The 25441-nt window shown below is 54.0% G+C and overlaps 1 protein-coding gene across 1 annotated transcript in view; it reads left to right on the top strand.

Annotated features, from left to right (window-relative positions):
• The window catches only part of Itpr3 (inositol 1,4,5-trisphosphate receptor type 3), a 55685-nt gene that overhangs the window by 8138 nt on the left and 22106 nt on the right, over positions 1–25441 (top strand). The window contains exons 2-21 of the mRNA XM_036167182.1: positions 3020–3147; positions 6060–6181; positions 7974–8060; positions 9366–9524; positions 9697–9795; positions 10177–10260; positions 12390–12536; positions 12712–12807; positions 13063–13113; positions 13257–13399; positions 14555–14654; positions 14730–14890; positions 18622–18763; positions 19387–19548; positions 21053–21225; positions 21989–22108; positions 22410–22592; positions 24218–24469; positions 24564–24708; positions 25224–25365. Of these exons, the coding sequence (XP_036023075.1) occupies positions 3020–3147; positions 6060–6181; positions 7974–8060; positions 9366–9524; positions 9697–9795; positions 10177–10260; positions 12390–12536; positions 12712–12807; positions 13063–13113; positions 13257–13399; positions 14555–14654; positions 14730–14890; positions 18622–18763; positions 19387–19548; positions 21053–21225; positions 21989–22108; positions 22410–22592; positions 24218–24469; positions 24564–24708; positions 25224–25365 (2696 nt within the window). The remainder of the gene's footprint in view (positions 1–3019; positions 3148–6059; positions 6182–7973; positions 8061–9365; positions 9525–9696; positions 9796–10176; positions 10261–12389; positions 12537–12711; positions 12808–13062; positions 13114–13256; positions 13400–14554; positions 14655–14729; positions 14891–18621; positions 18764–19386; positions 19549–21052; positions 21226–21988; positions 22109–22409; positions 22593–24217; positions 24470–24563; positions 24709–25223; positions 25366–25441) is intronic.

Genomic DNA, 25441 nt, shown 5'->3' with positions numbered 1-25441 from the left:
GGGTATCCAGTGCTCCAGCGCTGCCTCCACAGGCCTCACATGGAGCACACACATGTACAAAAATAAAAAGAAACGTTTAAAAAATACTTCTCCCGCCGGGCGGTGGTGGCGCACGCCTTTAGTTCCAGCACTCAGAAGGCAAAGCCAGGCAGAGCTCTGTGAGTTCAAGGCCAGCCTGGTCTACATAGTGAGATCCAGGAAAGGCACCAAAACTACAGAGAAACCTTGTTTTGAAAAAGCAAAACAAATAAACAAACAAAAACCAAACAACAACAACAAAACCCCAACAAACCAAAAAAACCCCAAACAACAACAAAAAAACACACACAAGCTTATCCCAAAGGCTGAGGATGTGGCTCAGAGGTAGAGTGTGGGGCTCTGGGTTCCAACCTGAGAGACATCACAGGAGAGGGTATTTACCTGGGACCCCTGAGACCTGCAGTGGCCTGGGAGTGTTCATAGCTTGAGGCTCCCTCACCCTGCTGATGACTGTGCTGATCTCTGGTTTATCACCTGGGGATGACTGTGAAGAGTGAATGTAGACAGATAGCTGAAGAGTCCATATAGCCTCCTCCTCCTAAGTGCTGGGATTAATGGAACCTAGGGCTTTGTGAATGCCATGAAAGCCCTCTTCCAGCTAAGTCACATCCCCAGCCCTGCTGGGGCTTCCTATAGTCAGTGACTGGCCTTCTGTGGCAGATCCTGCCCTGTGTCCCCTGGACACCCACTGTACCCTCAGCCTTTCCTCATGGCCTGTGAGCTAGCAACATTCACACCCAAGCTGAGCCCCTGCTCTGAACCCCGTCTTCTACGAACACGTCTGCCCTCTCCCAAGCTAACACAGTGTTGTGGTGGCAGAGCATCACATGGTAGGGAGCCCCACAACTCACGAGAGCACCCCTGGTTCCAACCATGTGAGCTGCCTGTGCATCTTCGGATTTTGCCCCGAGCATCCTGGAGCTCACATGTCTGGACACCTGTTCAGTTATCTGGATGGAGATCAAAAGGAAGGCCTACGTTCTGCCTCTCGGCTCCTAGCTTCTCGCTGTGCTTCTGTCTGGTGGTTGGAGGCAGGACCGTGCTGCAGAGGGTCTGACCCACTTGGCGTCACATGTTCATGACTGTTGCGTGGCTGGTGGGGAGAAAGTGAAGCGGCCTCCGCCCTCGTGGTTGAGTGTGGTGGAGGTCCCATGCAGCGGCACATGGGTGTGATGTCCTGTGGGGTGAGGTGAACAGGGGGGTGTCAGGGGTCTGCGGAAGACAGGATCGGCCCCCTGCTTCTGCCTCACGACTCAGGCTGAAGCCAGCAATTTGGCATCGAACCCTGCTTCAGCTAGTCAGTTGCCCACGTTGCTCTGCTCTACATTCTTGACCCTGTGGACCCTCCCTGGCCTGGCCCAATGGGTGGTGGCTTGGGTTGGGGGTGGGGAGAGAAGCCGGATTGTAGGGTGGGGACACGCCAGCTTTCTGCTTTCAGCTTGGGGGCAGGTTTCTGGGTTTCGATAATCTTGTACACACAGCTGGAATCTGTGTGGATGTCCACCTCCAGCCCTGCCCTCTAGACTGCACTGAATGTACAGCTGGGGCCCCTCCCTGGGAGCAGGGGCTGGGGGAGGGAGGATGGGGGAGGCGTAAGGGAGGGAGAAGAACTCCCTCTGCTTCATCTCAGGGAAGTGAGAGCTCTGAGGTCCCTGAGCCAGCAGGCTGCCCAGCCCAGGGCCTGGCTGCCGCATTGATACCCGTGTTTCGGAAGCCTGGGGTGAATCAGAGGATGCTGCAGGGCCTGTGGGAGAGGAGTTGGTGGGTTAGCTGTTAGCTGTTGCCCCCTGACCCTGTGGTGGAGGGTGTTGGTTGGGAGGGGCCTCGTGGCTGAGGCTTGTCAGGTGACAGGAGGGTGACACTGCGGCCCTATCCCATTTGCAAGGAGGTTTTGAGCTAGCAGGTGGGCAGAACCGAAGGGGTAGCAATCACAAATCTCAGCCTCCAGCTGCTGCAGGTGCTTATTTGGTTAGCAAATCCTTTCCCTCATCTCTCCTGCAGCCAGCTGGCCAGCGGCCCCTCCTCCAGCCTTTGGGACAACCAGGCTCCAAGTGTCCAGGAGGAGACACTTGGTGACAGGGGTCAGGATGATGATAGTGACGTGGATGGCTGTGGTCACAGATCTGTCAATCACTTGTAGGTCCTGCTGCCCCTTGAACCCCTCGCTAGCAGCTGAGGAGATTTCAGGAAAGATACCTATAGGTGGGACTGGGCATGTGGCTCAGTTGGTAGAGTGCTCATGTAGCATGCATGGAGCCCTGAATCCCATCCCAGTACCCTATGAACTAGGGCATGGTGACACACACGTGCAGCCCTAGGGCTTGTGAGACAGATGCAGGAAGATCATAAGTCCTAGGTCAGCCTTAGCTGAGTAGGTTGTTGGTGGCCAGTCTGTGCTACATGAGATCCTGTCTCACCCAAACCCATTTGTGTATGTGTTTAACCCCAGCGCTCAGGAGGCAGAGGCAGGTGGATGGATCTCTGTGAGTTCCAGGCCAGCCTGGGCTCCATGGTGAGGCCATGTCTCAAAAGAAATAAACAAGTGTATGTGCCTCCGTGGGCCCACAGTGCTGGTCCTGACAGCATCCTGTGTTCTCAGTCCATGGTCCAGTTGCTTAGTATGCCTTGGACCTCTGCTCTAATTCAGGGTCCTGCATGGTCAATGTTTGGCCCTTACGCCTCTCACCTCCTGCTTTTCCACCATGATGTTCAGTCCACAGCATCTGGCTTTGGGGCTTCCTTTCACTGGATCAGTTTCCCAGAGAACTCTGAGGAGGTCTGGAGGGATGTGTTGGGCCTGAAGTTCTGCCCTGCTGAGGCGCCTCAGACTCAGTTGCTCTGCAAGTGGGGCAATCTGAGCAGTGCTTCCGAGTGGTGGACTGCGGGTCCGAGGGCTGGGGTCTGAGGGGAGGGCAGTGGAGTCCCTCCTGCCCCGTGGTTCCTCCTTTTCTTCATAGCTTTCCTTCTGGCCCCCTTACAGATGTGTTCTCCTGTGCATAGCAGCCCACCTGATGCTGAGCCAGAAACCCCAGGCCTGTGGGCAGAGCAGCCCTCCGAGCTGGAACCCAGGCTGGAATCATTACTTCTGGGCCAAGTTCAGCTATCTTGGTGTCCCTCCTGGGGAGTCTCACTGAGTGCATAGCTCATGGCTTATTGTCCCCTCTCGTCCCTGAGCTTCCTGAAGCCATGAGCTATGCTGCTGTTGAATTCTGTAAGTTCCATATGCCACCTGGCATGCCACAAAGTGGCTCCTTGGTGCAGGTGGGCATAGGTGAAGAAAGGGATGCTTTTTTTGTGCAGGGGGGAGAGCAACAGCCTGAGATCCCAGCCAATGAATCTGCGTCCTTTTCCAACATCCAGATTCTATCCAGCAGGTGCAACTCTGGATGTCTGGAGAGGGCTCCTCAGACCTCCCCACATCACTACAACCCATCTGGAAAGTCTCAGCGTGCTTGCTGTTGGAAGTGGCCTTCTCCTGGGCCACTGGCTGTGGAGGGGTAGCCAGTGCCCTGGGCTGGAGGTCAGGACACCTGGGCTGGGAACTGCCACTGTGTGTCCCTGGTGTGCAGTTGGCTATGGGTCTCTCCTTCCCCGGGTCCACTGCAGATGGGGTTTCCCTCTGTCCCGTGCTGTTTTCTGTTGATGGCTGAGCTGGTCTGTGCAGGCTTTGAGTCAGGTTCGCCGAGAGGCACTGCCCTACTTCTATCCTAGCCCACACAGGTTCTGACTCATAGTGATGTGTACTATTCCTTTCATGGGGGCCAGGCATCCTTCAGAGTTGGGTAAGGGGCCCGGGGATGGTACACCGCTCTTGCAGAGGGCCGGAGTTCAGTGCCCGACACCCATGTCAGGCAGGTCACAATTGCCTGTAACTCCTGCTCTAGGGGATCTGACATCCTCTTCTGGCAGCCTCAGGAACCTGCACTCACATGTATTAAACCCCCCCCCCCAATTTAAAATAAATGACATCTTACAAAAATAAGTTGAATAGAGAGTGAGAGCCTGGGGAACAGCTCATTGGGAAGAGGTGTTTGCCGCCAATCCTGACCGCAGGGGACCTGGGGATGAGATGGGGCCTTAGCGTGGCCTGGAGAAGCAGGAGGACCCTAGCTGCATCCCGAGGGCTGAGCAGAGCCCTCATACACACGGGGTGCATCTTTGTAAAAGCCCTCATGCTGGGGGTGCATGGAGGGCTTGGTGTGGAGCCCTGGTGGCCTCTGTTTAGAATTACAGCTTGCCCCTCCCTTTTCCTCTTCCACGACACTGGCCTCTCCCCTTAACAGTTTGGGGACCTCTGCACCCCACAGGCTGATGGGAGATCAGATCTGCTGTAGATTCCTGGCCTGATAGCCCGTGGTGACCTCGAGAGGGACATGGCCTTAGGGAGAGCATGATGGGTCTATAGGAGGAGGACCCTGTCCTCGTGTCTTCCTGTCCCCTGCCCCCACCCCTGCACTTTCACGGCATATGTCTTCTGTTGGACTGGAGTTTGTAGTCTGAGGCTCAGATGCAGCTGTAAAGGGTTCTTTGGGGCGACTGAAGCCAGCTTTCCTCGAGGCTATGACTCTTGTCCTGTTGGGGTGTTCACAGTGCACAGGGCTGCTCTCACACACCTGCTAGTGTGCACGGCCCATCCGCCCCCAGAGCCCATTCTCCCCTCCATCAAACTTCAGGCTTTTCCAACTGAGGCCTCCTTTGGCTAACTAGAAATTTAGGATGCCATTTTTGGAGTCGGGGCTTCCATAAGTGACAGGGGCTTTGTTTCTTGGCCAAAATGAGGATTTCAGTAGTGATCTCTGTTTCTGGACCTTGATTTTTGTCCTGACCAGAATCAAGAGGCTGAGAAGCATTTAACTTGTTGTATAAGGGTTCCCGGGGGAGGGGTACTCTCATCTGTCATATATGGCCAGTGGGAAGAAGCCATCCCACAGCTATGTGGTGTTGGGAAAACAGTCCAGACTGCGGGGAATGGTCTAGCCTCACCCCAAAGGGGACTGGGGAGTGTAAGCTGTCCCTCGCACAGTGGGGATTGCACTGTTAGATGTCTGGATCAGCTGTGAGATGGGGGTGAGCCAGGGAGGCAGGGCAGTCTGCTAGGAATATCTGTCCACACTGGTAAAAGCCGGCACAGATGTCATGGAGTGAGGCCTAGAGGCCAGGAGCATCTGGTAACTTCCCTAGAGAGAAAAAGGTCCTGTCCTCCCCCAAGGGAGACCTCACATCCCCGTTTTCTGAGACCTCACCATTGATTCAGCAGACCCCTGGAGACTCCAATTTCTCTCTCTCTTTTTCTGCCTCCCTCCCTCCCTCCCTCCCTCCTTCCCTCCCTCCCTCCCTCCTTCCTCTTCTTCCTCCTCCTCCTCCTTTTTTGGTTTTTCAAGACAGGGTTTCTCTGTGTAGCCCTGGCTGGCCTGGAACTCTCTTTGTAGACCAGGCTGGCCTCGCCTCGAACTCACAGAGATCCACCTGCCTCTGCCTCCCGAGTGCTGGGATTAAAGGCATGTGCCACCATACCTGGTAAATTTCTTCTTAAAATTTAGTTTTACTTGCTTGTGTGCATGTATGTGTGCACATGCGCGTGTCTTTGCACATGAATGGAGGCCAGAAGGTGGGACCAGTTGTCTTACTCATTACTTTTTTACCCACTCCTTTGAGGCAGAGGCTCTCCTTGTACCTGGGACTTGTATCTCAGCTGGGCTGGAAGGCCCCAGGAACCCTTCTGTTTCCACCTCCACCATGGCAGGGGTTATAGGCGTCTGTGCAGATGCCCCATTTGTTCCGTGGGTGCTGGGATCTGAGCTCCACGCCTCATGAGTACTCAGCAAGGGCTCCTAGGCTCTGAACCATCTCTTCAGCCCCTGGGTCTCTAGTGTCCATGCTGTTCTTCTAGTTGTTTTCTGTCCCACCCTGTGGGCAGGAGGCTGGGAGAGGTTGGGAGAGGTTGGGAGAGCGGGGTTCTGCCCGGGAGCCCTGAGCTCTCAGCTCTGACTGAGCCCCCATCTCTTCCGATCCCACTGCAGATTGCCTCTTCAAAGTGTGCCCCATGAACCGCTACTCGGCACAGAAGCAGTACTGGAAAGCCAAGCAGACTAAGCAGGACAAGGATAAGATCGCCGACGTGGTACTGCTGCAGAAGCTGCAGGTGTGTGCACCGATGCGCACCACACGAATGAGCATGGCACTGGGGCGCTTGGCACTGGGGCACACCGCTCTGGGGCACACCGCTCTGGGGCACACGGCAGGATCTCCGCTCCTCAGGGCCAGTGGGGGCTTCATGCATGAGAAGAGCATTTTGAAAACCCTCATGCCAGGCGGTGGTGGCGCACGCCTTTAATCCCAGCACTCGGGAGGCAGAGGCAGGCGGATCTCTGTGAGTTCGAGGCCAGCCTGGTCTCCAAAGCAAGTTCCAGGAAAGGAGCAAAGCTACACAGAGAAACCCTGTCTTGAAAAACCAAAAAAAAAAAGAAAGAAAAAAAAGAAAAAAAAAAAAGAAAAAAAAAAGAAAAAAGAAAAGAAAAAGAAAAAGAAAAAGAAAACCCTCATAGACAAGACTGGCCTAAAAGGCCATGAGTCTGGGCTGGCAGAGTGGAGTTACCTATTTAGGAACCCAACGTCTGCATAAATCCTTGCTGCCAGTTACAGGATGGGTATAGCTCTGTACCAGGGCACATGACTCAACAATTAGGTATGAACAACCCAAACAGCTGTACTCAGATGTACTATCCTGAGGAGTGACTCTGGGGAACCTCATTTGAGAACCTTGGCCTCGTCTTAATTTCTCATTTACTTTATAGAGCTGGAGCTTGGGGCTCTTAGACAGGATCTATCTGCCAGTCCTGTGAGTCTGGATTGAGTGAGGCAGCCCCTCGGTCTCTGACTCCCCTTGGGTTTCTTGGACTCATGTCTAGTGTTGTGGTGCTGGGTCTGCTGGGCCACAAACTCCTGTGAGTGGAGTCACGGCTCGCACACTGACTTTCCTCTGAACAGAGCTCAGGTCTAGCCCCCGGCAGTGGGAAGCTTGGACTATGGTCAGCAGCTTGTGGTATGCCTTTGAGCCCCATGCCCTGAGGGTGGGGGACTGAAATAGGGGCTGGGTGGATCCACCTCATAGCTGGGACCTGGTTGTAGAGGAGGGGCAGAGGGGCTGCCTGAGCTCTGGTCTCAGGGTGGGGTTTTCCCGGGTTTCACCACCCCCCCCCCCCCCCGACAGCCCGTGTAGACTGAGGCTGAGCTGGGGATGAGACACAGGGATCATACTATATATAGCTTTATGGAGGGTCGTGCATGGCTCCCCGCAGCCTCTGTAGCCTGGCTTGATTTACCCTAGGCCTGGAAACAGCACAGTGTGCAAGGAAAGGGCAGAGGGGCCACTGTCCTCAGAGTGCCTGATGGAGGAGGCCTTTCTTCAGAAAGGTTCTGGGCTGATGGCACAGTTTAAAGAGCTTCCCCTTAAGAGATAATGGAGCTCATCCTTGAGGCCACCTGAGCTCCTGTGGCATCAGGGGAGGGGCTGGAGCCAGGAGTAGGGGTCTCTGGAGTGGGAAGTAGCCTTGCCCAGCTTAGTCTGGAGTGGCGGTATCCCAAAGGATGGGGGTAAAGAACGTATTCAGGTTTAAGTTGCCGGGGGTAAAGAACATATTCAGGTTTAAGTTGCCGGATGTGTCAAAGGCATGAGGGCTCAGGGTCCTCTGAAGGTGCCCTCTAGGGTGGGATCAGGCTTCTCAGCCATGGTGAGCTGTCCGGCCACTGGCTGCCGTCTGCACTTGAAGTCTCAAGCCTCTGATTTAGTGGGAGGGATTTCCCCATCCCTGAAGGGCCTCCTGGATGCAGCACGAGAGACTGGAGCCAAGGGTGAGTGTGTGTGTGCCTGGAGGCACCTTCCTCGGGAGCAGCTTCTGACACACACCCCCACCCTCACCCCCACGTGTCTGCAGCACGCGGCCCAGATGGAGCAGAAGCAAAATGACACGGAGAACAAGAAGGTTCATGGTGACGTGGTCAAGTATGGCAGTGTGATCCAGGTGTGGCTTTGGTGCAGAGCACTCCCTGCCGTGTGTGTGTGTGTGTGTGTGTGTGTGTGTGTGTGTGTGTGTGTGTGTGTATCGCTAGTGGATGGCTTGCTAACACCTTTTCAACTTCACCTTTGTACTGTGCCCAGGGGAGAGTTCTTAGCTCAGGGGCCATGCGCACATATGGAGCTAGGCTCTGATCTCAAAGTGTGGCTTTGCCTTTCTTCTGTGCCTCATCTAATTCATTTGTAAACAAGCCAGCGGGGACTGGAGACAGCTCGGTGGTTAAGAGCACTCGCTGCTCTTGCAGAGGGCCTAAGTTAGATTTCCAGCCACCACAGTTTACCAGCTTACAACTGTCTGTAACTCCAGTTCCAGGAGGTCCAATGCCTCCTTCTGGCCTCTTGGGTACTGCATGCACATAATACACATACATGCACGCAGGAAAAACCTTTCTATGCATAAAATAAAAATAATCTTAAAGCAGGGCCAGGGATAGTGTTTGTTAGATTGGGATTGACAGGTGACGTGGAAATAAAAGTAGACAGGCACCTACAGAGTGGAATTATTCTTTAATCAGAACTTCTGAAGTCTCTAGGGAAGTGGAGACTGCCCACTGGGTGTGGCGTGCTTGGGTTTTAGTAGGACGGAAAGGAGATGGAAGATTCCATCTGCACGCCAGTTCCCCTGTCTTCTCAGGGTGGTAGATGCCACTGGAGATATGCTGGTCCTCTAATCAGAGGCTTCTGGGACCTAACAGCCCACAGGCGCTATCAATGAAGCTAACTTTCCTGTGCCAAGCTCCTCAGTCCACCTGAGGCCTTACCCCTGCATTGTTTGCCTGTGGGGAGCGTTGTAAGATTCTGTGTAAGATTAGCTAGGGCTTAACTGGTAGAGTGCTTGCTTGGTGTGCACAGAGCCCTGGGCTAAACCCCAGAGTCTCATAAACTAGGCTGGTGGGTCTCACCTGCAAACCAGCAGTCAGGAAGTAAAGGCAGGAAGGTCAAAAATCTCAGGTCATCCCGGACTATGTCTGAGAAAAGATGACATGGCTAAAATGTGCATAATTCGTGTTTTTTCATGGAGGTGCGGGATGAGCCAGGACCTGTGCGCGCTTGGCAGGTCATCTCCTGCTAAGCTGCACCTTGACCTGGCGTGCAGTTTTGAGACTAGTTGCTTCTCTGTGACAAGGTCTGCATGTTTATGACTGTTTGTGTGTGTCTGACATCCTGTGTGACCAAGGGTCCAGTGTCCTCCTCCCTGAGGGCCTGGCCTCCCAGGTCTGGTGGCCTCACTCCTGCCCCACCTGTGCCTCAGCTTCTGCACATGAAAAGCAACAAATACCTGACCGTGAACAAGCGGTTGCCAGCCCTGCTGGAGAAGAACGCCATGCGGGTGACGCTGGATGCTACAGGCAATGAGGGCTCCTGGCTCTTCATCCAGCCCTTCTGGAAGCTACGGAGCAATGGGGATAATGTGAGCACAAGGCCATGGCCGGAAGGGGCTGGGCGGAGGTGTGGACCACACTCCAGGGGGGTTGCGTGAGGTCCTAGTCCTTTCCTGGAAGGGGGACAGAGCCGAGGGAGGAGACCCTGGTGGAAAATGTACTATTGTTCTTCTCGCCTCTCTTTGCCTTCTGTCTCCTAAGGTGGTCGTGGGGGACAAGGTGATCCTGAATCCTGTCAACGCAGGGCAGCCTCTGCATGCCAGCAATTATGAGCTTAGTGATAATGCAGGCTGCAAGGAGGTGAGTGGGGTGAGGGCACGTCCTGGGGCTGAGGGTCGGCTGCAGACCCCTGGCTTGTGTGTACCCCTCCCCAGCACTGGAACCCTGGACCCCACTGCTTCTCTCCCAGTGTGTGATCTCCTCCTTTACCCCACTGGCCAGCTGCCTCAAGTGTCCAGGCTAGGGTCCAACATCTTGGCTTTGGGAAGCTCCCTGAGCCAGTACAGGAGCTGGGCTGGCTTCCCCCTCCCTCATCCTCCCCCTCTCTCCCCCGCTCCCACCAACCCCTCCCCTCTCCCGCTCCCCGTCCCCCTGCCCCTTCCCTTCCTTGGTCTTGGGCGCTGGCTGCTCTTGGCAGCTGGCTCTGCCAGCTGTGTCACCAGCCTGCCTGCCCCCCCACAGGTCAACTCTGTCAACTGCAATACCAGCTGGAAGATCAATTTATTCATGCAGTTCCGGGACCACCTGGAGGAGGTGTTGAAGGGGGTAAGCTTGGAGCCCCTTGGCTCTGTGCCCTTCAGCTTCCCTCTACCTCCTGGAAGTCCCCCATGTGTGCCAGTGTGGGAGCCCACAAAGGTCTCCTAGTGAGAACTGAGCTTGCTTCACACAGCAGGGCTGCATTAGGGGATGGCTTGACCATGTGCCCTGTGCGTGGTTACTAGGTGCTTGGGATGGTCTGCACTTGGCTGTGCTAGGGGGAGGTCTTTTGCTCCACCCTTGGCATTCCTTTATAAAAGCCCTTTAGAAGAGACAGAAGGGGCTGGTGGGTTTTGACCCAGGCCCTCCCGAGGCTATCCCGTGTTTCTGTCTCTCTCCTCAGTATTTCTATCTAAATCTCTTATCCCTCACTCAAGAGTCCCTGGGGTAAATAAATGTGGGAGCCGGCCCCTCACATCCCAGCTATCTCTTCTCCCCTTGGCTCACCTCATTTCCTTTTCTTGCAAAGGGACATCAGATTCCTCCCCCACCCTGTCCTTCACCTTAGGGTGGCCACAACCTTGGAGCACACTTTCCTGTCTCTGGCTTTTACTCTGTGGGCTCCACATTGTGCCCTGGGCTCTCTTTGGCTAGGAAAGAATGCTCCTGCCTGCTACCAGAAGTCAGTACCTGCCCACCTGCCATCAGGGGTGGGTGCCTCTTTCCTGTCCACATGCCAGGGTGTGTACTGGGGGAGGCGGCAGCTCCAGGCCAGGGAAGGGCTGGCCCAAGAGGCAGAGCAGCCGATGGCCCTTCAGTGAATACCAAGTACCGGGGCGAATGTTTGTGAAGCCTAAAAACCAAGTTTCTGATGGAGAGGCAGGTTAGGGGTAGGGTATCAAAGGGTGTGAGGCACCCTACTTAGAATATTCTCGGGAGCTGTGGGGATGCTAGGCCTCCAAGCAGGTGCCTTGAGGCCAGTGTGCTCCCTGCTCAGGAGCCCCAGGGTGCCCTTCACGGCTCTCCTTCCAGGCTGTACTTAGACAATGCTGCTTCCTGCGCCCCTCTGATTGCCCTGGCTGCCCCGTCAACCTGGGCTGCTCAATGCTTTCTCCCTCTGTCCACTGAACCTTCATACTGTCCAAGCATCAGCCAGAGCCCAACCATGTGTTTCTCCCCAAAGCCTCCGGTGACACGTTCTAGTCCCAGCTTTGGGCAGCATGTATAAAACAAGCCCCTGGGCTCTGCCATCCCACTCTAGCTTCTGGTGAGGCCGTCGTGGCGTTGCGGTTAGCTCCAGACAAGCTAGAGGAAGCAAGGCATTCTCATCAAAGCCCACCTGTCTGTCCCTTCCTCTGCACCGGCCACACTGTCCCTGGGTTCTGCTGAGGGACGGAGGCCCTGGGTACAGGTGTATCACTCACTTCCGCCTCCACCTGACAGGTGTCCCCTGAGCACTGTGTCCAGAGGCAGGGTCAGTGCAGGAAGACAGATAATTGCCATTAGATGATCATGGGGTGGCAGCCATGCTCTGAGAACCGGCTGAGTGGCCGCTGCAGGGGCAGGAAGTATGCAGGAGGGATCAAGGTGTGGGCCCGGGACTGAGGCAGGGGCTCTCCCGCCTGCCCCTGGCTGCGTGGCTCTTGGCAGGCTGCCTCCCTTCTCTGCCTGGGTAGTGTAGCGTTACTCCATCAAACCTTGAGATAAAGTGTCTACCGGAAGTCAGAGTGGCTCCCATTTTACAGAAGACACAGCTGAGGCTCAAGGACATTAAGGAACATAGCGCAGCCCCTCGCATAGTGTGAAAGCGAGATTCCAACTCAGTTCTTGTGTAAGGTCTGGAGGTGGACAAGCCACGGCTGCCACCCTCCAGCTGCCAGAGAGCAAAAAAAAATGGTGGGTGGGGGTCTTAGGAGAGGGTGGCCCTGGGCTGGGAGACTGAGAAGTGGGGGGGTCCTTCCTGCCTTCCTGGACATGGCATTAGAGGCATTTGGAGATACCAGGAGGGAGGAGGTGCCAGGTGGCTTGGAGTATGCAGACCTGAGGTAGAGGACTATGCAGCGCACCCGGCTGCCCTGTGGCTTCTCACTGTCAGCTCGCGGGGTCCGGCGGGCTGCGTCTGAGGGACTGGGCCTCGCCCAGGGTCCCTGAGCCTGGAGGCGTGACTGCGAACACCGGACCCCTCCTAATGCCCACAGGGAGATGTGGTGCGGCTGTTCCACGCGGAGCAGGAGAAGTTCCTCACCTGTGATGAGTACAAGGGCAAGCTGCAGGTGTTCCTGCGAACCACCCTGCGCCAGTCCGCCACCGCAGCCACCAGCTCTAATGCACTCTGGGAGGTGGAGGTCAGAGCCCACACTCTGGCTTCACCCCCCACCCGCCACCCTGTACCCTAGAGGATGGGGTGAATGTCCCATCCTTCCCCTGGCCTGGGCACTTTGATCCTGCAGGCTTCCCAGGGTCTGGACTTCCCTTTCCATCCTGGCCCTTCCTCTCCACCTCACCCTTACATGTCCCCAGGTGGTCCACCACGACCCCTGCCGAGGCGGAGCAGGACACTGGAATGGCCTGTACCGGTTCAAGCACCTGGCCACAGGCAACTATCTGGCTGCCGAGGTGAGTGAGAGCGGATCGTGCATGGCGTCTGTGTGCTGGGGACACAGGGTGCATGTGCATGCTTGCTCATGCATGGGCCTATGGAGAAGGGACCGTGAAGGCCTCCCCTGCACAGCTCTCCTAGGAGTCACGCGGCCTTTGGGCCTGGGGTAGGCGCCTTGGAGTGCCTTCTGGGTATGACCCTGTGTTTGGGGGCGGTGCTGGTAGGATAGTAATCCCCACACACACACACACACACCTTGTACCTCTGTTCAGGAAAACCCCAGCTACAAAGGTGATGCCTCAGATCCCAAAGCAGCAGGATTGGTGAGGAGTGGGACAGCCCATCTGCCTGTGGGGGTGGGCGGAGGGGGGGCTGGGAAATAGGTGGGATGGATGGAGAAGGCCCCTCGGGGAGGGCCTGAGAGGAAGGATGGGATCTTGCCTGACCTGGGGGGTCCTCATCCCAGGGGGCCCAGGGCCGCACAGGCCGCAGGAACATAGGCGAGAAGATCAAGTACCGGCTGGTAGCTGTGCCACATGGTAACGACATCGCCTCCCTTTTTGAGCTGGACCCCACCACGCTGCAGAAAACCGACTCCTTCGTGCCCCGGTAGGTGTGTGCGGCTGCCCGAGGCCTGTGGTTTTGTAGGGTCTCTTGGATCTGCAGTTCTGAGACCTGTTCGAGCTGGCCTCCTTTGCTGCTCTCGGGTCTGCCCTGAGCTTACTACACGGTTCTTCTCAGCACTTGGCCCAGTCCAGCACAAGGTGTGAGATTGTTTGTTCATAGACAAGCACCTAGAGAACCCAGATGCTGGCTGGGGGAAGGCGGTTGTCCGGCTCCCACGCCTGTAAGGTTCCCACCAACCCTGAGAATGTAGAGTGTCACATTCCTGTGGCTGGGGCTGCGGCTTGGTTAGTGGAGTGCTTGCCTGGCACTGTGTAAGCCAGGGGAGGTGGCTCATGCCTGTAATTCCAGCAGGCAGGAGGAAGATGTTATCCTTCCACTACAGAGAGCATGAAGCCAGCCACGGTTGCAGAGATGACTCTGCAAATAAAGCACTTTCTGTCCAAGTGTGAGGACCAGAGTCTGGATGTCCAAAACTCACGTGAGAGCTGGGCAGGAGCAAGGCCCGCCTCCCAGCACCAGGCAGAGACTGAGGATCTCTATAGTCAGCACAGCTAGCCAGACGCTGCTACACAATGAGTTCCTGATTCAACAAGAGGTCCCTGTCTCCATAGGAAAGATGGAGGAGGATGGATGATGGAGGAAGTGGCCTTATGCCAACCTCCACGCACTCAAGTCTGTACACACCTGTGTACACATGGGAACATTATGTGCACACACTTGTGCATGCCTCAAAAAATTCCGAGCTATCCAGGCCTTAGTGTTTTCTGGCTATGAGACCTCAGGTTACTGTTTCCACCACCCTGCCTCAGTATGTTGTCTGTGGAGTGGGAATATCCAGGGCCTGTCACTAGGCTTTCTGGGGAATTAACAGAGGAACCATTAGCCCCTTGTCCCTAACCCGACACTCTTGGGGGCTTGGTTTGTCCAGGTGAATTCTGGCCCCGTGTTCACCAGCAAGCATGGGTTTCGGGGTCTGTCTACCTGAGGGTACTGCAGTAGAGACAGGCCCCACCCATCCTCAGTACCACACTGCGGAGGTGTGGAGAGCAGAGGAAGAGGACGCTGTTGGGGACTGGTGAACAGAGACCGGCTCCGGGCTGTGGCACCCTCCCTCACTGGCTCTGTCCTCTCTCCCAGGAACTCCTATGTGCGGCTGCGGCACCTGTGCACCAACACATGGATCCAGAGCACCAACGCGCCCATCGACGTGGAGGAGGAGCGGCCAATCCGGCTCATGGTGCGTGCCCTGGTGCATGGGGCTGGGTCCCGCCCGAGCTTGTCCCTGGCCCCCTGCTGACACTTGTCTCTACAGTTGGGCACGTGCCCCACCAAGGAGGACAAGGAGGCCTTTGCCATTGTGTCCGTGCCTGTGTCTGAGATCCGTGACCTGGACTTTGCCAACGATGCCAGCTCCATGCTGGCCAGCGCTGTGGAGAAACTAAATGACGGCTTCATCAGCCAGAATGACCGCAGGTGCGCTGGGGTAGTGGGGTTAGCAGGCTTTCTCAGACCGCCAGCCCCCAAATCATGACACAGAAACTTTTTTTGGGGGGGGGGTTCTAGACAAGGTTTCTCTGTGTTGTTTTGGTGCCTGTCCTGGATCTTGCGCTGTAAACCAGGCTGGCCTCGAACTCACAGAGATCCATCTGCCTCTGCCTCCCGAGTGCTGGGATTAAAGGCGTGTGCCGCCACCGCCTGGCGACACAGAAACTTATTATTAATCATGACTGCTTGGCCTTATGCATGTCCACTAGCTCTTATAACTTAATTTAACCTGTTTCTCTTCATCTACATTTTGCCTCTGCTTTTTACCTTTCTGTCATTCTGTGTGGCCTACTTTCCTGCTTCCTCTATCCCTTCCTGATTGGCCTTGGGCATCTTCTGCACTTTCTCCCTCATTCTTTTCTCTCGAGCCTAAGATTCCTCCTCCTACTTATTCTCTCTGCCCACTAGCCCTGCCGATCCATCTACTGCCTAGCTATTGGCCATTCAGCTTTATATTAGACCAGTCAGGTGCTTTAGACAGGTAAAGCAATACATCTTTACATCATTAAACAAATGTAACACATCTTTACATAATTCAAGTAATATTCCACAACATTTCCCTCTTTTTCTCTAAGTAAGAAGAAAGGGTTTTAACTTTAACATAGTAAAACTATATACAATAACTATATAAAATAATAAATATATACAATAAGTAAGAATTACACTTACAGCATCCAATCCATTTATATTTGACAAATTCATTATTTATTCTCTCTTGGTGAGTCCAAAGTTTGTACCTAATTTACCTTCTATCATAACTAAGGAAAACTGTAACTATAACTAGTCTTTAACTCCATCCAAGATCCTAGAAGGATATAATATTACCTGAGTAAACAGGAAGTGCAGAGCAAGCAACTTCCAAAACTATAGAAATGACAGAGACATCTGGCTGCCTGGTCAGTCACCCAAGGTTCCTTTGCATCTTTGGAGTATCCATCTTCAGCCTACAGGCCTAGAATATCTGACAGACTTTTCTATGAAGCAGGAATTTTGAAGGACTGTCCTGCCTTGTCTTGGCAAAGTTAGACAGTCACTTTCCTGTGTGTCCTGCTGGTCCAGTTTGTACAGCATACGGTCACCAGTCAATGCAAGGGCAGTTTCTTGCCCAAATGGCTAGCTTTGCCACAATGAAAGCAAACTCCATATGGAGTTTCTTCAATGCTCATCATCCTTTCTGAAGTAAATTGATGCTGTCAGGAGCAGCCATGTCTTACTGTCATGAAAAGCTGTATGTCATAAAATGTCTTAAATGCCATATTCTGTAGGTCTCTGAAGCATTTGAAGATCACCTATCTAAAATATATCTATTTAACCTAGAAAACATACCCAATATTTGAGGATAATAGTTGTCTTTTTATTCTATATTCCTACATCCCCACGAAATGGCGACAAACATCCATAACCCACCAAACGACCAAAACCCACCCACCCCACCTTTTGAGAATGTGGGTGTTGTGTTTTCTAGACTGCTTCCTGTTGCCTGAGGATAACAGCATGCCCGGGGGACCCTGAGATAATTGAGACAATGGTCAAATCCTGGAAAAATTAGTTGTAACATTTGTTGTCCAGTTTCAGAACTGTTTCCGTGCAGAGGGATCAGTATATACGCCACCTGTCTTGTCTTTCTTGGTTTATTTCTTTATGTCTGTAGCCAAGATTTTCAGGAGAGAGGTCTCCCCCAATCAAATCTGATCTCTATTAACCTTGAAGGAATCCACAGCCTTTCATTTCCTGTGGAAACAAAAGCATAACTTCTCTCCCAATGCAATACATTTTCTGAATTCCATTTTAAAGTTAAGACATCCCTAAAGTGTTTAGGCTGGTTTAATTTAGCATCTTTTACAATCCAGTGTCTCTCAGAAGCTGTCATTCACTCATTAGTATTCCAAAAATTCAAAGTCCACCCAACACCATACAGAATTCAGACTCCCTGAGTATTTCCCATCTTTATGTGGCTTTTTTTCCCTTTATATTACTCTAGTCTCTTTAAAGACTAGTTTTAAACTATTTATTTTTTTCCTATGATTGTCTATACCCCTTTTCTTTTCTTTCTTAAGCCTCTGCACATTTTTCAACACACTGTAACCTGTTTAGAGTTTCTTTTCTATCTGGACCTGTCTTTCCTGTGTGTCTCTAGCCTTTTCTGACCACATGAGCCATACCTTAAACTGCTAAGCAGCAGCTAGGCCCTCTGCAGCCATGGCTCTGGCTCCACCCTCTCCTTGGGTCTGTGAGAGCCAATCTTGTGCCAGTGGGCTTGGCCAAGAGCTTCATCTAACTGTGAGCTGCATATTCAACTTCCCCAGCTTTAGGAACTTGGTACCTGCATGTGGCAGGCGTTTTTACTTAGCTTTTTGTTTCTACTTAACGTGTGTTGGCTGCTCAAGTGCTCAGTGTACAGCAGAGCCTCTTAAAGGAGCCATATCCTTTTTTTTTTTTTTTTTTTTTTCCCAGCTTACTCAGGTCCTGTGTGGAAACTCGGGTCCCACATTGGACACCATATGTAGCAGACTTTCTCTTTGGGTTACCAACCAGCTCCCAAATAAAGACATGGAGACTTCTTATTAGTTATGAATTCTCAGCCTTAGCTTATGCGTGTCCCACTAACTCTTTTTTTTTTTTTTTTTTATCGGAGCTGAGGACCAAACTCAGGGCCTTGAGTTTGCTAGGCAAGCGCTCTACCACTGAGCTAAATCCCCAGCCCCCCGCCCCCACTAGCTCTTATAACTTAATTTTACCTGTTTGTCCTCATCTATGTTTTGCCTTGAAGCTTTTCACCTTTCTGTCATTCTCTCTGTCCTACTTTTCCTGCTTCCTCCGTGTCTGTCTGTCTGTCCCCAGGCATCGCCTTCTCTTTCTCCCTCATTCCCTTCTCTTGAACCTAGATTCCTCTGCCCAGCAGCCCTGCCTATCCCTCTACTGCCTAGCTATTGGCTGTTCAGCTTTTTTATTAGACCAATCAGGTGCCTTAGACAGGCAAGGTAAAAACAAATCCAGCAAATCTTTACATTGTTAGACAAAGGCAGCATGAACATATCTTTACATAGTGAAAGTAATATTCCACAACAGTGGATGGAGTTGTGGGGAGCAGCAGGTGTGTATGTGTGTGTGTGTGTGTGTGTGTGTGTGTGTGTTATATGACTGAGTTTCTCTCTAGGGTCCACAGGGGAGTTGCAAGCCAGAAACCAGGTAGATGATGTAGGATTCAGTCCCCAGGGAACCAGGCTGGCATTGCATCCCTGGAGCGGGGAGCCTGCATCCCTGCTCACATTATCCCGGAAGTAGCCTTATGGAGCCACTGGGGCTCAGAGGAGCTAGGGGACCTGTCCAGGGTTGCGTAGTCCAGGGTTGCATAGTTATAAGCAGTAGAATCAGGACAGTGCAGACCCTTTCACACTAAACACTGTCCCCCAGTCCCCCTTGTACAGCAGCTCTTTCTACAGTGTTCTGAGCTTTGTTGTCTTGGGGCAGTTTGGGGTCCAAGGAGGGTAGGGTGTGGGGCATTTCCTAAGAGCAGTTTGGTCGGGGGAGGGGCTGGTGCTGGGTTTTGCAGCAGTGAGTCTGGAAATGGCTGTTCGCCTGTGTGGGCACATGCTGGCTGGGCCCTGGGGAGCAGCGCTCAGCATATCACACTTGCTTCTGGTGTTGCCCTCGGCCAGGTTTGTCATCCAGCTGCTGGAGGACCTGGTGTTTTTTGTCAGCGACGTTCCCAACAATGGGCAGAACGTCCTGGACATCATGGTCATCAAGCCCAACCGGGAGCGGCAGAAGCTGATGCGGGAACAGAATATACTTAAGCAGGTGTGTGTACTCTCCAGGGGCTTCGCTTCTGCCGAAGGGATAGCAGAGGGTGTGGCTCAGTGGGAGAGCGCCTGCCTAGAATAAGTCAGTGAAGAGCAGGGAGCATGGATCAGTGGTAGAATGCCTGCCTAGAATTTACCATCAAGGGTCTGGGAACAGCAGCAGATGCTAAAATTTACCAGTGAGGGCCCTGGTATGGATCAGGGGTCCTTGCCTAGATGCAGCAGTGAGGAGTAGCGCTTTGTCTCAGTGGTAGAGCACTTGTGAACTCACCCGTGAGGAGCCAGGGGTGTAGATCAGTAATTGAGCACTTGCTCAGCATATTCAAGGCAAGGGTCTGGTGCCATCCCCATTGGAGGAAAAATGTATCAGAGCCATGGGCACGTGCCAGGTGCTTCCCTAAGCACCCTACAGGACTCGCCTCATCTGACCCCCTCCTGCAGGAGAACCGTTATCCTCGTGATACTGATGAGCACACTCAAGCCCACAGAGGCTGGAGTCCTGCTGAGCAGGACAGCTCTGGGCTCCTGTGAAGGGATGCTCTGGGATGGAGTTAGTCAGGGTTGGGGTTCCTGGGTTGATGATCGGATGGGAGAGTCCCTCTCACTCTCTACACCCCTCAGATCTTTGGCATCCTGAAGGCTCCGTTCCGTGACAAGGGGGGCGAAGGTCCGCTGGTGCGGTTGGAGGAATTGTCCGACCAGAAGAATGCCCCCTACCAGTACATGTTCCGCCTCTGCTACCGGGTGCTCCGGCACTCCCAGGAAGATTACCGCAAGAACCAGGTGGGCGGACGCTCTGCCCGTGCTCCTCAGCAGGTGTCTCTAGGCACAGAAGCTGGCATCCAGGCACTGTGAGACACAGGCTGCCACCAGATGGTGGGGCTGGCTTCCGGGTGCATGCCTAGCTGGGGGTTTACCCCAGGCTGCCCTGGGCTCTGCTGCGGCCATCTTAAAGTCCTGCTTCCTTCTCTCTTAGTCTTCTTTTGGTTTATTGAGACAGGGTCTCACTATGTAGATCAGGTTGGCCACATTCCTAGCCTAGGACTCACCATATATAGCTCACATAGGTCCACTTGCCTGTACCTCCTGAGTGCTGGGATTAAAGGTGTATGCCACCTCCTAGCCTAAAATTCTTCATTTTTGAACCGTGTTTTCATTATTTATTTTGTACCATGTAGCCAGTCTGGCTCGACAGGCAAGGTCCTGGGAGGAGCCACAGAGCATAGCTCAGAAACCACGTAAAGACGAGACGCCCTTCTGCTGTGGCTGCCGATTCCATGCTCGCCCTGAAGTGGGCTTTCAGAGCTGCTTTCTCTACAGTGTAGAGGCTCCTTACTCAGGCCCACAAGATGCCTGAACATCCTGGCCTCTCAGCCTTAGCTCTCTGCCATTTTCTTTGGGGCACAGAGTCTGTCTATCACCAAAGTGGTAACTGGAGATTTTTAGAAGAAATGCTTGGCTCTGGCAGCTAGATTCAACCACTTATCCTGTTATTAAAGAGACCGATGATGGTCAAAAGCAGAGAGAGAGAGAGAGAGAGAGAGAGAGAGAGAGAGAGAGAGAGAGAGAGAGATTGAGATAGATAGAGAGAGAGAGAGAGAGAGAGAGAGAGAGAGAGAGATTGAGATAGAGAGATTGAGAGACTTATTCATTGTGTCCTCATTAGAACAACAGATAAATAATAAGGTTCAGTGACTCCTCAAGTCTGTCTTTGGGTGTCAGGTTGAGCTCTGGGTTTAAATGGAGGAAGACAAGGGGCCAGAGCTGAAGATCCTGGTCACGGTTGGCTCTGCCTGCTGTCTCAGCCCAGGTCCTACAATAGATTACAAGACACTCTGGTCCAGATAAGATAACTGCTCTGATCTTGGGGGTGTCCAGCCTGCAGGCTCACTGTTGCTTGGGGACCGCTCCTGTCACAGAGATGGATCAGTGCTGGTGTTTCCGGACTCCAGAATGACCCCAGAGGGAAGGCTAAGAGGTTAGGTAGGCAGAGGCAATCAGGAATTTGAGCCATACCAAAGGAGACAGAATCAGGCTGGCTAGGGTTTTGGCTCAGTTGGGAGAGTGCTTGCCTAGCATGCATGAAGCCCTGGGTTCATTCCCAGCACCATATAAACTTAGGCTTAGGATCCCAGCGCTTTTAAAATCGAAGGCAGGAGGTCACCCCAGCTCCACAGGAGACCGACCTGGAAGTCGGGTGTCAAGGCTCTGCAGCAGAGCAGCCTCGTTCCTTATCTGTGGTCCCGGTGACACCCCTCCACCCCTGCCCCGATCTGCTTGCCCCCAGGAGCACATCGCCAAGCAGTTTGGGCTGATGCAGTCACAGATTGGCTATGACATTCTGGCCGAGGACACCATCACTGCCCTGCTGCATAACAACAGGAAACTGCTGGAGAAGCACATCACCAAGACGGAGGTGGAGACCTTCGTTAGCCTCGTGCGCAAGAACAGGGAGCCCAGGTGCCCCGCCGTACCCTGCCCACCCTGTGCCGCCTCCCAGCCTCTGGGGCTGGGTTTCGGTTTTTGTTCTAAAGATTTATGTATTTTATGTATGAGTACTCTATCTGCATGCATACCTTCATGCCTGAAGAGGGCATCAGATCCCACCCTAGACTGTTGTGAGCCACCGTGTGGGTGCTGGGAATTGAACTCAGGACCTCTGGAAGAGCAGTCTGTGCTCTTAACTACTGAGCCATCTTTCCAGCCCTGGTTTTTGTTTTTTGTTTGATTGTTTGTTTTTTGAGACAGGGTCTCACTATGTAGACCTGGCTGTCCTAGAACTCACTATGCAGACCAGACTGGCCTTGAACTCACAGAGGCCTGACTCTGTCTCCAGAGTACTGGGATTAAAGGCCTGCGTCACCATGTCTAGCTTCTAGTGCAGGTTGTTAGCTGTCAGAACACCTGCACTGTGTATACTGCCTCCTATCCAGTTTGGGGGGGGGGGGGGGTGGGGAGCTCTCAAATTTGGTTCACTGTAAAGTTCCCGTACAAATGGATACCCCTAAATCCTTCTCTGGTGACTGAGTCAGTACCTGCCTGAATCAGTTGTTAATTTGAATGTCAACCTTAGCCCGTGCCTGCCCTGACCCCTGTCTCTTCACCCTGTCCCAGGGAAGTGCCATGGGCTGCTGCCCCTGGACAGTCTGGATGGAGGGCGCTTAGGTTTCTGGCCTACAGGATAGCTTCTGAGTCTGTTGCTGGCCCTGTTGACCCCACCCAGGTTCCTGGACTACCTCTCTGACCTGTGTGTGTCCAACCGCATCGCCATCCCTGTCACCCAAGAGCTCATTTGCAAGTGTGTGCTGGACCCCAAGAACAGCGACATTCTTATCCAGACTGAGTGAGTGGCAGCCCCATCCCCAGGGGCTCACTGGGGTTCACACTGGGGGCTAGCACTCTTGTTCCCAGAGCCTGTAGTGCCTGGCACTGGGTGTGTTGGGGTGGCGTGAGGGACTGGGGGATTGAGGGGAAATGAGCCATAGACCCAACCTGAGATGCTCCGGCTTGTACTCCACATAAGGCGGCATGGACACCTGGGGCTCAACCTGCTTGGGGTTAGATATGGGGAGAACCTGTCTCAGAAAATAAATAAGGGGCACCGAGTGGCCAGAGGCACCCCCTGACAGTGCTGTTGGCTGCAGGCTGCGGCCCGTGAAGGAGATGGCCCAGTCTCATGAGTACCTCAGCATCGAGTACTCGGAAGAGGAAGTGTGGCTCACGTGGACGGACCGGAACAACGGACATCATGAGAAGAGTGTGAGGCAGCTGGCCCAGGAGGCGCGGGCAGGCAACGCGCATGATGAGAACGTGCTCAGTTACTACAGGTGCCGGCCGGGCGGGGACCCCGCCCCTCCTGAGGTCCAGCGCTGTCGGGGCCTCTGCCTGGGCAGATGGGGGCCCTGTCCTCATCCCCCGGCCCTGCACAAAGCCTTTCTCCACACAAGAACAGCGCTGGGTGGCCTGAGGCCCAGGCTCAACATAGTGGCCAGGCTTTTAAAACGCGTGCCATTGCCCTGTCTCTGGGCAGGTCTCCTGTGTTTTCACTTCTCTGCTTTTATTGTTTAATTTTTTATCTCATGTTTTTATAGTGTGTGTGTGTATGTGTGTGTGCGTGCGTGCGTGCGTGCGTGCGTGTCTGTGTGTGTGTGTATGTGTGTGTATGTGTGCGCATGCGTGCGTGCGTGTGTGTATGTGCGTGCGTGCGTGTGTGCGTGTGCGTGTGCGTGTGTGTGCGTGTGCGTGTGTGTGTGTGTGTGTGTGTGTGTGTGCGCGCGCGTGTGTGTGCATCTGTGTGGACATGCATGTGTCACAGTTCCCAGGGTTGATTCCTTCCACAGTGTGGTACCTGGGGGTTGAACTCAGGTCATCAGGCTTGGCAGCAAGCACCCATTGCCCACTGAGCTCTTGTTTATTTTTTATTTTATTTTCTGTGTGGCCTGTGTGTATATCTCTGCACCCTGTGCTTGCCTGGTGCCTGTAGAGGGCTGGAAAGGGCATTGGATCCCCTGGACTGGAGTTAACAGACAGCTGTGAGCTGCCACGTGGGTGCTGGGAACTGGACCTGGACCCTCTGGAAGAGCAGCCAGTGCTCTAACCACTGAGCAACCCCTTATCTTTTTGAGACAAGCTCTCACTATGTAGACCAGGCTACCCTCTAACTCATGGTAGTCCTCTTGCCTTATGAGCCATCACACCTGGCCTGTATTTTAGTTTGTTTGGGTTCTTGTTTGTTTTTCAAGACAGGGTTTCTCTGTGTGGCCCTGGCTGTCCTAGAACTCGCTCTATAGCCCAGGCTGGCCTCAAACCTGCCTCTGCTTCCTGAGTGCTGGGATTAAAGGTGTGTGCCACCACCACCTGGCTTTTTTGTTTGTGAGACAGTGTCTCACTCTTTAGCCCAGGCTGGTCTTGAGCTCAGGGGGATCTCCCTCCTTCATCCCTCCTCGGGCCGGGATTATAGGTGTGAGCCAGCACGCTTGCCCAGACATGTCCTGCGCGGTTGCACAGAAGCTGTGCTGGGTACTGATGGGATACCCTTACCGCATCACTCACGCCTCATACCCTGGGAAGTAGGTAGCCCCGGCCCTGTGAAGTTGGGAAACAAGCAGAGAGTGTGAAAGACCTTGCCTGGTGTTTCAGTGTTGAGCCACAGTTCATACACAGGGTGGCCTGGCTCCAGAGGTAACGAGGTGTGGTGAGGAGGAAGAGGCATGATGTCACCCAGAGCCAGGCACCTATTATCGTTCTCATTGATGTCAGACACCTTTCGCCGGCGGGTTCTTCCCACTCTCCCAGCCACCCGTGTCCTGTCCTAGCTGAGCCCGGAGAGGAGAGAGATGTCCTCTCTGGCAGGTGTTGGTCCTCTGCTGCACCGCGGGCGGAGTCCTCACCGGGGACAAGCCTGCTGCCCTTGCCCAGCTGCTGCTGTTCTCTGACCCACTGCCTCCTGCAGGTACCAGCTGAAGCTGTTTGCCCGCATGTGCCTGGACCGCCAGTATCTGGCCATCGACGAGATCTCCAAGCAGCTGGGCGTGGACCTGCTTTTCCTGTGCATGGCGGATGAGATGCTGCCCTTTGACCTGCGTGCCTCCTTCTGCCACCTGATGCTACACGTGCACGTGGACCGTGACCCCCAGGAGCTGGTGACGCCTGTCAAGTTTGCCCGCCTCTGGACGGAGATCCCCACGGCCATCACCATCAAGGAGTAAGAGTCCAGAGGGTGGGTGGCTCGTCGGGGAGGGGCACAGGGTGGCAGGGCAGGGCATGGGGACCCTCATTCCTCCTGCTTCCATCTCTAGCTATGATTCCAATCTCAACGCCTCCCGAGATGACAAGAAAAACAAATTTGCCAGCACCATGGAGTTTGTGGAAGATTACCTTAACAATGTGGTCAGTGAGGCCGTGCCGTTCGCCAATGAGGAGAAGAACAAACTCACCTTTGAGGTGGGCTGTGGATGCTTAGGGCTGGGGGATGGTGGGGCTGTGGTTCACCCCTCCCTGGGCCTTGGTCTGCATCCAGGGGTGGGTTGTAGAATCCATGACCCTGTTTTCCTGGTGCCTTCAGCCCACCAGGGGATCGCATAGATAGCTGAGGCTCCCCAGTGGGCAGATTCCCCAGGGTTCAGTGCTCAGGACAGAACCGCTAGGTTGAGTCCTCTCAGCTCATCAGCCAGGGTCTGCCCTCCTGGGAATTCCATCCTCTAGATACCCCTGCATCCTGGTGTTCTCCATCCTGTTTGGACCTTAACAGAGCCACACTCTCCCCAGGACAATCACCACCTTGAAAAACATGCCCCCGCCCAGTACACAAACCACACCTCTGTATGTGTTGGTCCTGTCCCCCCAAAACCATGTACATCAGCCACTTGCCCCCCACAGACACACCCCTCTACGTACTGGTCTCTTCCCTCTGCATGTGCCAGCCCCACTGGCCCTCACGAGGCCCCGCCCCTCCGCAGGTGGTCAGCCTGGCGCACAATCTCATCTACTTCGGCTTCTACAGCTTCAGTGAGCTGCTGCGCCTCACACGCACGCTGCTGGGCATCATTGACTGTGTTCAGGCACCCCCAGCCATGCTGCAGGCCTATGAGGAGCCTGGTGGTGAGGCTTGGCCCCCCTCCTCGGTTCCTTCCTGGTCCCCACAGTGCTACCTGCTTCCTGGCCCTGCCCGCCACCG

This window comes from Onychomys torridus, chromosome 18 (assembly GCF_903995425.1).
Source record: "Onychomys torridus chromosome 18, mOncTor1.1, whole genome shotgun sequence".
Taxonomy (NCBI): Eukaryota; Metazoa; Chordata; class Mammalia; order Rodentia; family Cricetidae; genus Onychomys; species Onychomys torridus.
Note: the sequence above shows the minus strand (reverse complement) of the source record. Positions and strands in the feature narration are given on the sequence as shown.